This window comes from Panthera onca (assembly GCF_046562875.1).
Source record: "Panthera onca isolate mPanOnc1 chromosome E1 unlocalized genomic scaffold, mPanOnc1 haplotype 2 h2.Chr16_ul_13, whole genome shotgun sequence".
NCBI classification, from domain to species: Eukaryota; Metazoa; Chordata; class Mammalia; order Carnivora; family Felidae; genus Panthera; species Panthera onca.
The window spans coordinates 100,444-113,827 of record NW_027675812.1 but is presented as its reverse complement, the minus strand read 5'-3'; the positions used below and the strand labels follow the sequence as shown (position 1 = coordinate 113,827).

Below are 13,384 nucleotides of genomic sequence, written 5' to 3'. Positions count from 1 at the left end.
TAAAGTCAGGGGATGGCTTTCCAAGTATTGATAAAACCCATCTGGGTATATCCCAGATAAGAATATGGATGGATCAGGTAAATTCTTTGTAAATAGAGCAAATAGCCAGATCAACACTTACACAGAATGTTATATAGACCAATGGTTTAATTGTTCAACAATAACTTGTATTTTTCAAAGAGCCTGTCACCTAAAAGAAAAAGAAAGCTAGACAACTATTAGGACCTCTCTAAAATTCATAAAAGGAAAGGGATTAACTTTGAAATGAAATTACTCTAGAAAGAAACATTTTAAAGCCATATGACAACGTATATAAATACTTTCAGACCAAGTTTACAATGCAGTCCAAGAGATCATCCAGGAATTTGATACTGTAATAACTAAATCTCCGTGAATATAGAATATAAGATATATCTCTAAATCTGATCTGTAGTAAATTGCATTTCAATACATTTACAGTAGTATTTAGGAACTAAGTATTAAGATTTAATTAATTAGTATTTGGTAAAATATTTTAAAACCTTGGATAAAATTTTAGAAGAAATTTTTATTACAAGTTGCTGGTTATCTGCTCAATCAACTCACCGTCGAGCAAGGAATCATCCAACACTTCTTGAAAACTATTATCAGTGAAATAAATTCTATTGGTGTTTCCAAGTACATCTGCATAGTTGTCCTTGCCAGACTGATCACTTTCTTCCATACATTCCAATGTACCGATGATGTCATTCAATACTACAAACACAGAGAATATACATGCAACATGTAATTCAGTCCATGGATCTAAATTTTTGGAACATAACAGTAAAACTGATGGATTCTTCCAGTTTTGCACTGTCCAAAATGGCAGCCACTACCCACATGTGGCCATTTAAAAAGGTAGAGCAATCCGTTCTCCACTATAGTTTTCTATAGCCCCTTATCTTTATTCTTAAAATTATTTTGTTAAAACTCTGGGTTCTGCGTGGGCTATTCCTTTATGAACAAAAAAGTATGCCAAAGTTTCTCTAGTGATTCTATTAACGAGCTCACCATTTCATAAAAAATACCCTCCATTCGTCACACCTGCTCCCAAACTCCAATCCTTCCCTTTCTACTTTCTTTCCCTACACCCCTTGCTCCTGTCAGCTCACTTTACCCAATTTAGAGAATCAGCAAAGCCTATTATGTTTAGCATGATAATATCAAACATCTGAACTAGGAAATCCATGACTGACCACCCCCCCCTTAATTAAAACAAACAAAAACCTCTTCACATTTCTAAAGTACATGTCTAAAAAAATAATCTTTCAGAATTCATTAAGAGAAATATATAATAAATTACTTTAAAATTAGCTAATTTATGTGAAAGTATAATTTAATATATTATGTTGTTCCATGAGTTAGTCATTAGTCATTGGTAAGAAGTTTCAAAAATAGGCCATGTGAGGAATGGTTGAAAGGAAATCTGAGTCCAGAGAAAAGATGATTCAACATAAAAGAAAGAAAATATAAGAGCTCTCCTCCCATCCCTGGAGGGCTACTGACGGGGAAGAGTCCAAATGTTAAGTTTGGGAATGGAATTATAAGGCAGGATTTCCATCAAATATGTGGAACAATTGACTAGTTCTACAGCTGTCCAAAAATTATGGAATGCGCTGCTTCAAAGAGTCATAAGGATTTCCAAGACAAACAGTAGGATGAGTGTCCCTTACGATTAGCCTGTCCCTGAAGCCCACTAATGTGTTTTTTTAATTTTTTTTTAATGTTTATTTCTGAGACAGAGAGAGACAGAGCATGAGTGGGAGAGGGGCAGAGAGAGAGGGAGACCCAGAATCTGAAGCAGACTCCAGGCTCTGAGCTGTCAGCACAGAGCCCGACACGGGGCTCGAACTCACAAACCGCGAGATCATGACCTGAGCCAAAGTCGGACGCTCAACCAACTGAGCCACCCAGGCACCCCTAATGCGGTTTTTAAATAAACATGTAAAAATCGAAAAAACTCCGTATCTAATTAACACAGAAACTATCAAATCCTCTACTATAGACCTCATTCTCTGACCACAGTAAACTAAAAATAAACAACAAAGAGAGGACAATAATGAAATTCAAATTCAAATTTAAAATTTTTAAATTCATTTAAAATTTTTCAAATAATTGCTTTCAAATTTAAGGTTTTTCTCTTAGGCAACTCTTACATCAAGGAGAAAATCAAAATACAACTGAATATGCTTAGAAAAAAACAAGAATAAAGACTTTGATAAACCAAAGTCTTACTGAAATGAAAATTGATAGTCTTAAACATTTATTTCTCAGTAAGAAGAAAAAAGTAAGTTCATAATTTAAACAACTTAGAAAAACTACAAAATGGACAAAAGGGAACAATAGAAAGGACATCCTAAAGATAAAAGCAGAATTTTTTTTTTACTACAAATAGAAACACTAAAGATAAATCTAAGATGTAGAGCTTTAAAAAGAGAGATAATTAAAAGATCTGCTAGGAAATCTAGAAGAAGATATATATATATATATGTGTATATATGTGTGTATATATACACACATATATACACACACACACACACACACAAATATATATATACAAATTTAAGAATGAGAAAATAACCAGACACAAAAAAATCAAAAGAATTATCACTGCATAGGATTGTACTAATATTCCCAAAAAACACTTGAATAAAATAAATTTCCTAGGAGAATAAAAATTACCAAAACTGACAAAATAAAACAGAGGATGGCAATAAGCAGTCCACCAAAATCAAAGTCAAAGATGAATAATAAACTAGAAAAAAAATGGCAATAGACAAGACAGAACATTAATGTCCCTTATATATAAAGAGCTATTTAAAAAAAAAAAAAGAGCTATTTATAAATTCATATGAAAAAGACAATCTAATTAAAATAAAAGAAAAGCATATTCGACAATCATATGAAAAATGTTTTACCTCACTAGTCATTAAAGACATGCATATTAAAACAATAATAGAATTCTTTTACCAGCAGAATTTTCAATAAATAATATCCATTACTGATAAAAGTGTGAATTTTTACAAACTTTTTGGAGGATAATTAAGCAGTAGCTGTTAACATCTCACATCTGCATATATTTCAGTCTAGCAGTGTGACTTCTGAGGGTTTTATCCCCCAGGAGAACTTTATGCACATATATACATACAACAATGCTCATCAAAATGTTTCAGTGGTGAAAAATTGGCAAATTTTCAGATTTTTAATTGGCAAATATCATCAAAAGTGTTGTGGATAAAATGACAGTACATCCCCCAAATGGAATATTATTGCAGTCTTTAAAAAGAATGAGGTTGCGGGGCGCCTGGGTGGCGCAGTCGGTTAAGCGTCCGACTTCAGCCAGGTCACGATCTCGCGGTCCGTGAGTTCGAGCCCCGCGTCAGGCTCTGGGCTGATGGCTCGGAGCCTGGAGCCTGTTTCCGATTCTGTGTCTCCCTCTCTCTCTGCCCCTCCCCGGTTCATGCTCTGTCTCTCTCTGTCCCAAAAATAAATAAAAAAAAAGTTGAAAAAAAAAAAAAAAAAAAAAGAATGAGGTTGTTTATGATACAATGGAACATGGAACAATATCTAAGATACACTGTTAATTTCTTTAAACCTGCAAGTCGTGGAATATTATGGACATGGTAATTTTATTTTAAATTTTTTTTTTAACGTTTTATTTATTTTTGAGACAGAGAGAGACAGCGCATGAACGGGGGAGGGGCAGAGAGAGAGGGAGACACAGAATCGGAAGCAGGCTCCAGGCTCTGAGCCATCAGCCCAGAGCCTGACGCGGGGCTCGAACTCACCGACCGCGAGATCGTGACCTGGGCTGAAGTCGGACGCTTAACCGACTGAGCCACCCGGGCGCCCCCATGGTAATTTTATTTTAATTAATTAATTATTAATTAATTGATTTATTTATTTAGAGAACAAGCAGGGGCAGAGAGAGAAGAAAACAGAGGATCTGAAGTGGGCTCTGTGCTGACAGCAGAGAGCCCAATGTGGGGCTTGAACTCACAAACCATGAGATCATAACCTGAGCCAAAATCAGACATTTAACCAACTGAGCCACCCAAGTGCGTCTAATTTTTAAATAATATCAGAATACACAAATATTCATAGATTCAAATAAAAAAGGCTAAAGGGATATTTACCACACTTTAACAGGGATATTTCCAGAAGGTGACATTACATGAGCCTTGCACTTTATATCTCTTACATTTCTGGTCACTAAATTTTTTTATAACAGTTTCAAAATTACCATTATTATATAATAAAATGTCCTTACTTTAGCTATTGGAAAACATCATAACCTTGTCATTTTCCCAATCTTTTCCATTCAAATACAAATTCTTAAATGAAAAACAAATGTAATCAAGTTTGCCATAACTGGAAGAGTTCAAATGTAGATGAAACAAACATTTGGCACAGATACTACAAAGAAGATCTGAGCACCAAATATAATGTTTGGCTACGTGACCTCTGAATGAGTCCTGTGTTGTTTGCCATTCAACAGTTTTACCATAAAGTTCTTACCAACAAAAGTGGAAAATTTCTGAGTGTCCTTCAAAGCCCTCATACAGTCTTTAACATTCACCACGTTGTCATCTGTAAGAGAGAGAGGGGAGGGGAACAGACAAGAATCCCTGGAAAACGTAATATTAAAAAGCTCATATGAAAATCAAAACCAGCATACAATTTCTTTACTTTACATACAAGATACTTGGGATTCATTTTCACCCACTGTGCCTTGCAATTAACCTTACAAGATTGTAGATATGCTAGTTCTGATTCTACCTGTAAGGCAACTAACCTACTAAGAAAGTTGTAAGTCCAATAACTTTACTTGGTACAAACCAGCAAAGCTAGGTTTTCTATTCACAGAGCTGGAATTTCCAAACTATGTGTTAGTCACTAAATCAAGATCTATCTAAAGAGAGTGGATACCAATGAGCCCACTCCCCCACAAAATTTCTACCTGCTTGCTAAGAGTATTCTCATTAACTGTAAAAAAGGACTTTAAAAGAAAGTCTCCTCTTTAAGGACATTTACAGCAATACAAGCAAATACCTATAGATATTAGCTCAAAGGAGCCCTATTCGCTTGAACAAAAACCTTGCACACTTTCTTCAGTTACTCCTACCCAAAACAAAAAAATGGATAATAATATTTAAATGCTTACCAGAAACAAGATCTGACTGAAGAATTTTCTCTACCTCTTCTTCAGGTGACTTAATCCCAATATTGCCTAGAAAGCTCTCCAAGTTCTTCCCAGATATCATGTCACCTTCAAGCCCATCAAGAGCTAAGACAATGTCTTGTAACTCTAGAAACAGAAAAAAGTGATTCGGTAATTGAACTAACCTCTGACTTAAAAAACAACAGTAGCCATCACTCAAGACTTTTGTCAGTGGTAGTCCATGATTTATGATCACCTCTTGAATAAGAAATCTCAGTGAAGAATCCAGCCCTCAGGAAATTCTAAGTCCAGCAAAACAATATGCTTGGTCTGCCATGTTTCTTTGGTGCTAATATAAAATTGGCACAACCAAAATGGTTGCTATGGCTGAATTTTTCACTGCAATGACACAAAGTAGTTATTTTAAACTAGAGCTCTAATGGTAGCAAACAAAATTAACTCATCCTGGTGGAAGTGAAATAGATTTCAGAATCATGAGAAATGTAAAATTGTAAACACAAGTATCACAAAGACTCACTCACCTTTTCTTTTCAATTCTACCAAGATCCAGTTGTACTCTGGCATCTGGAATTTTGCTTTATTTCCAGCCCTTTCAAAGGAGGCAGTGTTAAGTACATTCAAATCCTGGCTCCAGGATTTGTGACCTGAAACTATCTGACCTTGAGCAAATTATTACTATTTAACCCCTCTATCAAATTCAGTAGTCTTATATCTAAAATAATTTAATAATACTATCTACCTCACACAGTTAATATGGAGATTAAATATATGATGTATGAAAAACACTTAAAACAACATTAGGTATATAGCAAACACTAAGTGTCATATTAATAGCAATAAAGTTACTATTATTATTATTATTATTATTATTATTATTATTAAGCCTTCAGGAATAGCTGCAAACAGTAATCACAGCTTCTTAGTACCTTCGATCCCGCTTCACTTTCTGTCCCCCTAACATCTCAGCGAGGCAACTGCAAATGACAGTCACCTAAAAACCTGTATCAGCTCTGCTTGTTTTACCTAAAGCTTGGTTCCCTTTAAAATATGGTTTCTTTGCACAGACACCTTAAGAGGAGTCTGCTCATCCTCCCATGCTCCACATAGGACCAGGAAGCAGAGAAACACTCCTAAGATTCTGCTGTCTGGCTATTTTAGTTCCACCTTCAATCAAACCTATCCCTCCCCTGAGATTCAGGCCTGTCATTGACCTACACTACCCTCCGGACACCATCATCTACTGACTTTCTGATCACTCTTTCACCTTCTTGGAGGATCTTTGGTCACCCTGCTCATAATCCTCCCTCAGCCCCATTTCCCATTATCATCTGATGACAATAAGAATGACCTTGACCTCTCAACTCCAAAAACTTTCACTTCCTTTCCAAAGTCATCCAGATCAATGGCTATCCTTAATCCTCATCAATACCTAGAACTGCCTGCCCAACCTCTAAAATCTTCAACTACAAGATCAGACACTGACCATAATCCCTTAAAACTGTGTGTATACTGAAGGAAAGCATAGAACTTGATCCACAATATGCCTGTTTTCTCAGCCCCTCCAAGTTTGTCAACAAATAGTCCAGGCACAGTGAACTAACCTTATCAGTCAGTAATGAAGGGAACAGTCTGAGCATATGACAGTCAACCTTGCAAGGAGACTTTTCTAAAAAGAGCAGTTTCAGGCCTGCTATGTTAACACTTTTCTTCCAGGGTGGCCCTTCCTCACTCTTCCCTGTAATTATTGGCCTTTTCTTGCACTGGCTGACAGATTCCAGTGTCAACCCCCAATCATTATGACCAGCTCCCAGATTCAGGTACCTAAACTACACCTTTCTCCTTTTTCACTGTTCTCCTTTCTCAATGGTTTAGTTTCCATTTTTTTTTCCTTCCTCCACATAAAAAGTTATCTGTCCTGAATACCAGTCTTTCTGAACTCTGTTTTCTGATTTCAAAATTAACTACCATTTACCAAGTATATAGTATGTGCCTAATAATTAGATTATGTGCTTTATATGTGTTTTTGCAGTTGATCCTGACAACTCTAGGAGAAACGTGATTTTATTAGCTTCCTTGTTTTAAAGATGAGGAAACCAGAATGACCTACAGAGACTACCCAGCTGGTAAGTCAAAAACCCACAAACCACCATGTATCAAACTCCATAGCCCATGTTCTTTTCTACCTGTATGCATTGTTTCCTATAGCACAGCTAATCTATTTCACTATACTATATTGATGCTAATTATGTTATGTGACCCAGGTAACATATTTATATGTCAACAGGGAATTATTAAGTACTTTTCTTAACCTAAAAGAGAAACAATGATGTTAAAAATTTTATACCAGGGCAGAGTGGTTATGAAAAATCTGAAAAGTATCTATCTACTTCTTTACACCCAGAAATGACTCCGCTTCCGTTTTCCTAAACATATACCTATGTTGTTATTCTTCTCCTGACAGCGCTCATTGACCAAACAGTCATTTGAATGTTATTCAAATAAATTACCAGTGATAATTAAGTTTTAAACTTATTTTCCCAATAGAAAAGTACACAAACTCCATGAGTATGATCTCCATTGGTTTTAGGTCTATGATTTAACTTTTAAGCAAAAATGGAAGTCAAGTGGTAGGAAATAGCCATGGTACCAAAATGCACATGGTCACTCTTGTATGTTAACAAAATCCAAAGAAAGGAACATGAGGAATGTCTACTAAAGGAAGAGGTAGAAGATTTCTGAGAAATTCTATAATATATAAGCCTTTACACAGGGTAGAGTCCTAAGTCTGAGGCTAAAAATGGTATAGAAAATTTTCATATCTGAAAAATTGTAAAGCTAGTATCTGACTTTACATAAAGTCCAGAACAAAACACACACACACACACACACACACACACACACACACACACACAAATAACAACAACAAAAAAAGGGATTTAAAATAGGTTACACAGGCCCCATTCCAGAAAAAGGCATTTTTCTTTCATCATGGATGCTGCCAACTTTTAATCAAAATCAAGTTTTGCCTGCCTTAAAACAGATCAATGCCAACATGGTAAGCAGAAATTAACAGAACTAGAAATTCTAAAAAACAAAACACAAAGACATCCATTCAATAAAAGTAAATTTAACAGTCACAAATAATTTACTAGTTACCTTTTAACCTGGAGGCATCACGAATATCCTTTACCACTTGTCCAAATTCTTCTATTTGTACTTCATCATCTTCTGCAAGAAAAACATTTTTTTTCAGTTTATTTATTTATTTTGAGGGGGGGGGGGAGGGGAAGAGAGAGAGGGAGAGAGAGAATCCCAAGCAGGCTCCATCCTGTCAGCACAGAGCCAGACAAGGGGCTCGAGTCAATCAGATTCTCTATCCCAGCCCCTTGGACTCTGGGGCTGAGACTAGCCAGTCTCCGTGACTGCTCAGAACATTAGCCCGTTAACTTGGGGGCAGCCACAGTCTGTCCTCTGGAATGGGGAGCAGAATATACTGCTCTACAAAGAAAGTAGTGAAGGAAATGCACGAGGAGGCAGAAACTTGTCAGGAAAGCCACACTGACAGTTCCCAGCTCCGCCTCCGTTCTCTTCCAGAGAAGAGACCCCTTGGGTAAGCTCGGTGAGACACCTTGTCCCCTCCGAAGCCATCTCCCTCAGCTAACTCAAGTTCCTTTGCTACTGTGTCCAAAACAGTTTTAATACAACATCAGAGAAAGACCCAGATCCCAAGTCTTGTAAGTCCCAGTTCCAAGCCCGCCGCTCTCCCACATTTTTCTAGATGGTTAGAAGGGGTGGAGTCCTTGCCTCCTGTCCCCTCCTGTCACTACATCCTTCTTGGGGCTCTGCCTGCTGACTTAGTCCCACAGTGACCTCCTCACCAGTTCTTCATTCCCCCTGCTCCAGACACAATCTTTTTCACACAGTTGATGGTTGAGAGAAGATCGGGGCTCAGCAGTTCTGAAGGGGAGACAGAGAATACCTGTGAGAACACAGAGGACAGTCCCAGAGACTGAGGCACACACCGGCTCTCCCCGCCCCCCGGGGGCTGAGTCCTTCCAGATTAGGCAAGGGCTCCCTCCCAGAGGCCCATGGAGATATCCCTACAATGGCTGCTAGAGGTCAAGGGTGGCTAGGGGTGGGGGCAGGAGGGGCAGGAGTAAATGTATGTTTACTACCACACATCCTAGCTAGGGTACATGCTGGTTCGCGCCACGTTTGAGGGTTTCTAGGGAAAGGAAATGTCAAAACAGGCAGCACAGAGGCCGAGGTAAACCTTGCCTAATGAGAGAGGCTCTTCAGGTGAAGAGTGCAGGGATGTTGATCAGAGTACGAAAGAGGGAGTAAGGGGCAAAGTCATGGACCTGTGGAGCCTCCACGAGTGGCTCTGAGGTGGGGAGTTTGCCCTTGGCCTCGAATCAATCAGGCCATTGACCAAAGTCAGGACTTGATGGTTAGAGCTGAGCCTTCAGGGCCACCAGTCTGGCATTCAGCACTGGTTCTATGAGCCTCAGTTTGCTCGTCTGTAAAGCGGGGATCATAATAGTTTCCACCGCATGAGAAGCTGGCATGTGAAGTGCTCAGCATACAACACACTCTCGCTAAATGTTGGCCGCTGCTGTCCTCTGTTACTGGGTGTGCAGAGCCTTTCTGGAGCCTGCACCCCGGAGAATCTCCTAACCGGAGGGGCATCGTAGCCACTAGTGAAATCCTCTGCTCAGCAAAGGCACTCCTGGGTGCATTCCCAGGCTTGGAGTGGGACGAGAAGTCCTGTGAGTAGACCCCACTCATCCTCTCCCCTCTCCCACCCTGAGACCCCGGCCAGACCTTTGCAGTCCTCGTGGCAAATGTTTTCCGAGTGACTCTTGTGATCATTGCACCAATAGTGGCTGTTGATCTGGAAGACGCCATAGTCGAAGCTGCCGTCTGCATTTTCATTTACCTTTGATAGGTTGAAGTTGCTCTCCACAAAAGCCAGGCACAGCCCTTAGAACAGGGAGAAGAAGGTTTTTAGAGGGCTCTGAACTGAGGGACAAAGGACACGGAGGAGAAAGGGAGACGGGGAAGCAGAAGAAAGGAACAAGGCCTAAGAGGCTAGACGGGGCGAGCTGGCCGGAAACACCCATTAGCTTCTCTCCTCGCCCTTCGGTCCATCCACCTGCCCCTCAGTACAACCGCTCATCATCCCGCTGTCCATCCGCATCTCCTGCACTTGATGATCGCCTACTGTGTGCCATGACCCGTGCAAAGCCCAGTGAGGGACATTCAGCTGGGGCAAAGGCAGCTGGTGCCTTCAGCAAGAACGAAGACGCACCCCTTAAAGGACCACAAGACAAGATAAAACGAGAAGGACGGCACAAGACAGGTGTGTGCAAAATCTGGGCAAAAGGAAGCTAGCCCCACCAGGGAGGAGGACGAAGCCTTTGCACTGCCTGCTCCCTCTGCCTGGAATGCTCTTCCCCAGACATTTGGGTGACCCGGTCCTTTGCCTCATTCAGTGCTGCTCAATGTCACCTCCTCAGAGAGGTATTCCTTGACTTCCCCTTCAAGGACAAGGTTACCTCTCACTCCCCTGGCTTTATTCTGCTGCATAACATTTATCACCACCAGGAAGTGCTTCATATGTTTGTGTGTTTGTTTGGGACTCGCCTCTCCCCCTAGAATGCGAACACTGTGAAGGAAGGGGCTTTGTTGATGTCTCTGTCCCCAGCCCCTAAAATAGTTCCCGGTACATAGTAAGTGCTCAGTTAATAATATTCAGTGGAAGGAATATAGAATGTTGGGAGGGGCTTCTCGGGGAGGGCTGCTTTTTGAACTTGGCTTTGAAAGATGAATGATGGAAAGATGGCCACATAGGAGGTGACCAGGAGCAGAAGAGGAATGGGGGGGCGGGAGTGTGAGAAAGCAGCACTCACAGTCACTCAGGGAGTAGCCCTCACACCTATCCAGATCCTCCTTGTGCAGCACTCTGGCCAAGTCACAGCGACTGATGAGCTTGGCCTCATTTATGGCAACGAGGCAGCTGACCAAGGACATGAGTAGCATCCTCATCATCTTCGGAGGGGAGAAGGTGCAGCTGAGGGCCTGTGGTCCCGAGGATCTCCCAGACGTGCTGCTGGTCTCCTCTGAGCACCTGAGGAATCTGGAGACAGCAGCCAAATGTCCCGGCTCACTCACGGCTCCCCGCCTGGCTATTTCTCTTTCCTCTCACCATTTTATACTTTCTTTTACTACAGAAACTTTCAAACATTTACAAAATAAGAGAGAATAATATCATGAATCTCCATGTAGCCACTGCCCAGCGTCAACAGTGAAAAACCGAGGCTGATCTCCTTTCATCTATAGGTTTTCTCCTGTTTTAGCCATTCTCACTCTTGTAAAGGACACCTGGCTATGGGCAGCATTTGGGTACAGGGGTGGGGAGTGAGGCTGGCAAAGGAGACTGATGAGCACTGGACTTTACTGGTACTTGCGTGTGTGGGTTTGAACATGTGCTCTCGTAGGAAGGGCCAGGCCACTGGGTGTTGGTCTGCCCTCAACCCCACGCTCCCAGACGCATGATATGTGACTTTTCCCAAGGGTATACCCTGCCATGTGCAATTCCTGAGAGGCTGTCTTATAAGCTCTACACCTTTGTTTCCACTCAAAACTGGGGTCACTCAAGTAAAAGTGACCTTGTTGAAGAAATAAACTTCACTTTCACACTCTGTGTGTGTGTGTGTGTGTGTGTAGGGGGAGGTGCAAGGGGCGGGGACTCTGGATTCACATCGCCTGCTTTCAAAGGTTGGGCTGCAGTGTGACCTTGGGCAATATACTTTACCTCTCCGGGCCTCATTTGTAAAAGGAAGATATGCCAGTACCCACTTACTAGGGTTGTCATGATGATTAAACGAAATGATAAATGCCTAAATCTTGGTTTTGCATTCCCCCCCAAAATAGGAAGCAAGACTTCTGGGACAAAGGTTGATTCCTAGGCTGGAGTTAGGAAAGAGTATAAAATAAGTCTGAATTATCTTGTGCTAGAAAGTAAGAAAGTGCTCAAAATATGGATTGGGGCACGTCAAATGGACATGAGAGCCAGCTCAGAGGGGCACCCACTGGCCAAATCTGGAACACTTTCTTGGTAACAGCTTTATTGAGATAAAATTCACAGTACATAATTCACATACCGCACAATCACTTAATTTAAAGCGTGCAGCTCAATAGTGTGTTTGCAGAGCCGTGCGACTATGATCGCGGTCAATTTTAAAACATTTTCATCAACCCAACAGGAAACCCCATACCCATTAGCTGTCACTAATCCACCCCTCCTCCAACCCCTGCCCACCACAAGCCTACTTTCCATTTCTCTAGATTTACCTAACCTGGACACTGCACACAAATAGTCACACCATAGGTGGCCTTTGAGCCCGGCTTCTTTCGCTTAACGATGTTTTCAAGATTTATTCATGTTGTGGCAGCCACTGGGATCTCATTCCTTGTGATGAATCCTTCTTTTGTCTCTCTATTGATCGTTTTATAGACTTTTGGGCTACTTTGGGGCTATTATGAATGACGGTGCTGTGAACATTCACGCACAAGTGTTTGTGTGGACAAATGTTTTCATTCCTTCGGGCATATACGCCAAGGAATGGAACTGCTGAGCCATAGAGTAACTTCAAGTTTCAACTTTGGAGCAACTGCCTGACTTCAAAGTGGCTGTACCATTTTACATTGCCATCGGCTTTTCCACATCCTTACCAACACTGGTTACTTTAAAAAAAAAAAATTATAAAGTTTATTTAGTTATTTTGAGAGAGAGAGAGAGAGAGAGAGAGGGTGCACAAAAGCTAGGGAGGGGCAGAGAGAGAGGGAGAGAGGGAGAATCCCAAGCAGGCTCCTCACTGTCAACGCAGAGCCCAATGCGGGGCTTGAGCCCACAGACTGTGAGATCATGACCTGAGCTGATATCAAGAGGCTCAACTGACTGAGTCACCCAGGTGCCCCAACGCTTGTTTGTTTTTTTAATTCAATTTACTCTTTTTTTTTAAGTAGGTTCTGCCCATGACCCTGATGTTGAGAGTCACCATGCTCTATACCAACTGAGCCCACCAGCACCCCCCCCCCCACTAACACTTGCTATTAACTGTCTTTCTGATCAAAGCTCTCCTAATGGGTGCCAAGTCGTACACATGATGGTTTGGA

The 13,384-nt window shown here is 40.9% G+C and overlaps 2 protein-coding genes across 5 annotated transcripts in view; both read right to left on the bottom strand.

The window, feature by feature from the left end:
- LOC144615334 (EF-hand calcium-binding domain-containing protein 13-like) overlaps nucleotides 1–8,851 on the bottom strand; it is a 23,736-nt gene extending 14,885 nt beyond the window's left edge. Inside the window, exons 1-5 of the mRNA XM_081794746.1 lie at nucleotides 8,731–8,851; nucleotides 8,360–8,431; nucleotides 5,186–5,329; nucleotides 4,540–4,611; nucleotides 586–735 (exon numbers count right to left, since the gene is read on the bottom strand). Coding sequence (XP_081650872.1) covers nucleotides 586–735; nucleotides 4,540–4,611; nucleotides 5,186–5,329; nucleotides 8,360–8,431; nucleotides 8,731–8,851 — 559 coding nt within the window. The remainder of the gene's footprint in view (nucleotides 1–585; nucleotides 736–4,539; nucleotides 4,612–5,185; nucleotides 5,330–8,359; nucleotides 8,432–8,730) is intronic.
- The window catches only part of LOC144615312 (pleckstrin homology domain-containing family M member 1-like), a 20,470-nt gene continuing 15,658 nt past the window's right edge, over nucleotides 8,573–13,384 (bottom strand). For 2 of the 4 annotated variants that reach the window (XM_081794750.1, XM_078442215.2), the window contains 3 exons: nucleotides 11,116–11,342; nucleotides 10,028–10,186; nucleotides 8,574–9,182 (listed from right to left, as the gene is read on the bottom strand). In XM_081794750.1, the coding sequence (XP_081650876.1) occupies nucleotides 9,058–9,182; nucleotides 10,028–10,186; nucleotides 11,116–11,342 (511 nt within the window). In that variant the 3' untranslated portion in view covers nucleotides 8,574–9,057. Of the gene's footprint in view, nucleotides 9,183–10,027; nucleotides 10,187–11,115; nucleotides 11,343–13,384 lie in introns of all 4 variants that reach the window. The other 2 variants (XM_078442216.2, XM_078442217.2) reach the window with 2 other exon arrangements.